General features: G+C 36.4%; 1 protein-coding gene across 1 annotated transcript in view; it reads left to right on the forward strand.

Annotated features, from left to right (window-relative positions):
* TRPM1 (transient receptor potential cation channel subfamily M member 1) overlaps positions 1-2,425 on the forward strand; it is a gene marked incomplete at both ends in the record, with an annotated part of 34,716 nt that extends 32,291 nt beyond the window's left edge. The window contains 2 exons of the mRNA XM_010176502.1: positions 929-1,128; positions 2,293-2,425. Of these exons, the coding sequence (XP_010174804.1) occupies positions 929-1,128; positions 2,293-2,425 (333 nt within the window). The remainder of the gene's footprint in view (positions 1-928; positions 1,129-2,292) is intronic.
* Positions 2,426-3,272: the final 847 nt, after the last annotated feature.

The raw sequence follows: 3,272 nt of genomic DNA on the forward strand, positions 1-3,272 counted from the left end.
TTTATTATTGTTAAATAATCTCATGGCTGCTTAGCGAAAAGAAACCAAAAGCTCTGTGTACTCAAGAATTCTCTGGTTTCAAAGAGATGTTTTAACTGGTTTTGTAAATGTAGATATTATAAAGCACAAAAAGTCAGAAAAGAAGTGGACAGAAAATATAAAAAAGGAAGTGCCAATGTCATCATCATAGAAGTGGAGTGAGCTGTCTCGGCACACTTTAAAATAACTTGAAAAGCTTTATCTAAGACAGAACATCAAGTTTGCCTTCTCTTAGTTGGTATTTCATATTCTTGACTATTGTATCTCTGGATTGAATACTATCACTTACAGTCCTTCATATCCACTGAATTACAAAATAAAACATCTTTATAACACACCTCGTATTGGTGTAGAAATTATGAAGCCATGGCTTCCAAGAACAAATTCCTTTACAAGAATATGCACCATGTTTTCAAGTCAGAAGTTTGAGTGAATAAAGTTTGAATTTAGGACATTTTGTGAAAACTTGAAGTCTTCTATGTAGGTCAAGCTGATTAGCATAGTAAAGGCAAGTTATGTGAAGCTTCTGGGTTTAGCATACAAAATACCTTTCAAGGATTTAATACTTTGTGTAATATCAAATACTGGCATGTGTTAAAAGAAATGCTTTATAACCAAGCCCCAAAATACAATTATGTGATTCATAAATTGTGCAAAATTATTTTCACTAACACCTAAAGCACCTTCTGCTTTGCTACCCTCAAAAGGAGTAGTGAAATCATGAGTTCAGGTTAATCATTAGTTCAGCAGCATCAACAAAGAGCTGAACCAAGCAAGCCATGTGACCTCATGTTGTTATTTAGCTGCTCCTTTTTTCAACATAGTACTTGCTCAATGATAAGTAAACTTAGGGGCCTAACAGAAACTATGTACCTATGTTCCTTTTCAGCAATACCTTCTTTGAGGTAAAATCAATATCCAACCAAGTCTGGAAGTTCCAGCGGTACCAGCTGATCATGACTTTCCATGACAGACCTGTCCTCCCACCGCCAATGATTATCTTCAGCCATATCTACATAATCATCAAGCGAATCTGCTGTCGCTGCAAGAAGGGTGAAGGAGACCAGGATGAGCGTGACAGGGGACTGAGTATGCAAGAAATCTTTTCTAAATTGAGCCGTTTGCACCGTATTAGCAGAAAGCAGCAGCTTTCCAATGCTGAACTATTTTGTTCACATTGATGGTCAAGTGTATTTGCAGAAGAAAGTATGAGACAAAATTTCTATCAAGTTAACAGCTCTTGAGCTCCTTGGGCTCCTGAGATTATGTGGTGCTGAGCTGCTAATGAAGACTTTCTTTAACATGCGTGAGATGGCATCTACTTAATCCAGTTTTACCAAGTTCTAGTGAAGTCCATGTGTTGGGAAGGGCAAATAGGAAACTGAGAAGAAGGGATCAGTTTTAAATGTCATTTGTGGTGTCAGCTCTGTGATTGTGAGTAGTCTGTGTCTAAGAGTATCCTCACTTTAATTTCTCCATTGTAAAGCTTTATCTGTCATTTCACAGGGGAACTGAGGGTTCTTCTCCTAACATACTCTGTAATTGCTGATTATTATTTTTATTATATACCTCATTGAAATAATCTGATGCTCACAATTATCCCTGTATTTCTACATTTCACTAGAAACATATTTTGTAAGCAATTATATTTCTGTACAATATGCCTCAGAGTTAAAAAAGGAAAAAAAAAAAAAAACAGAAAAAGTAAATGTAACTCTCCTTCTAAATACAGAGACAAATTCAAATAAAGGATTAAATGTTCCTAAGAGCTTATGTTTCCCTTGGATTTTCCTCACATGGTTATGAATTTTTTTAAGCTCTTATCTGAAGAATGTCTGGGAAACAATCTGTTATGTCAGATTATATGTTGCCTATAACTGGCATCCTTTTAAGAGCAACATTTAAATGAAGGAACAGTCAAACTGGCAGAGATAGCTGTAGTCTTTATCCTGTAAAATCTAGTCAGTTTGTTCAATGCACAGCACTGCTGTTAAGTGCAAATGTGATTCAGAAAATAGAGCCCCCGGTGGATAGCCATAAAAGCAGATGATGGTCATAATGCATTACATTGCCTTCAGGGCTGTGGCCATCTTTGGCTAAGCTCTCGTTCCTTTTTAACAAAATCATCTGTTCATTTAGTGCAGGAGTAGAATCTGCAGTATCTGTATGTCCAAAATAGTCTTCTAAATTGGATTTAAATTGACTGCCAGAAGTTCAGAAAAAGGAAACTCATTTCATTCTTCTGTTTTGCAGAGTTATTTCTGAATGATGAAGAGCTAAAAAAGCTGTATGAGTTCGAAGAGCAGTGTGTAGAAGAATACTTCCAGGAAAAAGAGGATGAGCAGCAATCATCTAATGATGAACGCATCCGCGTTACCTCTGAAAGGTACCTATTTAAAGGAAAAAAACCACACCCAGAACAATATTTGCTTTTTTGTGTCTTCATTATAACCAAAATACAGTTAAAATACAAAAGATTTAGATCTGGAAGAAAACCACCACCAGTTCAGAAGCTGATCTGAACCCTAAGTAAATATCTGTGCAGGTGCATCTCGCACAAGAGCAAGCTTTTTGTTGTTTCTACTCAAATGTCACTAAGGCCACTGCTTTGGGTAGCTTTAGTATAAGAACATTTTTGTTCATGGTGAATTTTTTCCCCCTCACCCATCTGAAGATCACAGTTATGCTTTTTATTTGTTTGAGCAAATTACTACTTGTTGAACTTCTAACAGCTCATCCAACTATGAGAAACATGTTGGAGCTTAATGACAAAACCACTGAGGATTCTTCCCTTGGACCTATGGTTTGCACCAGGGTCCAGCGCTCACAACTGTTGAATTTTAATCTCTGCCACAGATTCTCTTGAAAGCTTTGAACAAAGCATTTAACCTTTCAGTATGAACTTCCCCATTTAAAAGACAGTGAATATTCACATGTGAATCATTAAGCTATTCTGAGGACTAGGTATTGTTTGCATATTGCTCTGTAAGCACACAGTGATAATGGCAGCAGCACTTTTTTACCAGGTCACTTGGCAGCACTGTTCCCAAAGGCTCTGCCTATTCTGTTAGCAATTCTAAGTAAGTCAAAGGATGGGGTCTTTGTTGCTTCAATGAAATTATGAAAAATTTTCTCTGTTGCAAAAATAATACATAATTTCACCTTAATCTACCTCATGGTATTTCGATGATGAACTTCTCTATATCTGTCTAGCTATATCTGTATATATATAT

The sequence above is a fragment of the Antrostomus carolinensis genome, unplaced genomic scaffold, assembly GCF_000700745.2.
Source record: "Antrostomus carolinensis isolate BGI_N321 unplaced genomic scaffold, ASM70074v2 scaffold50539, whole genome shotgun sequence".
In the NCBI taxonomy this organism is placed as follows: domain Eukaryota; kingdom Metazoa; phylum Chordata; class Aves; order Caprimulgiformes; family Caprimulgidae; genus Antrostomus; species Antrostomus carolinensis.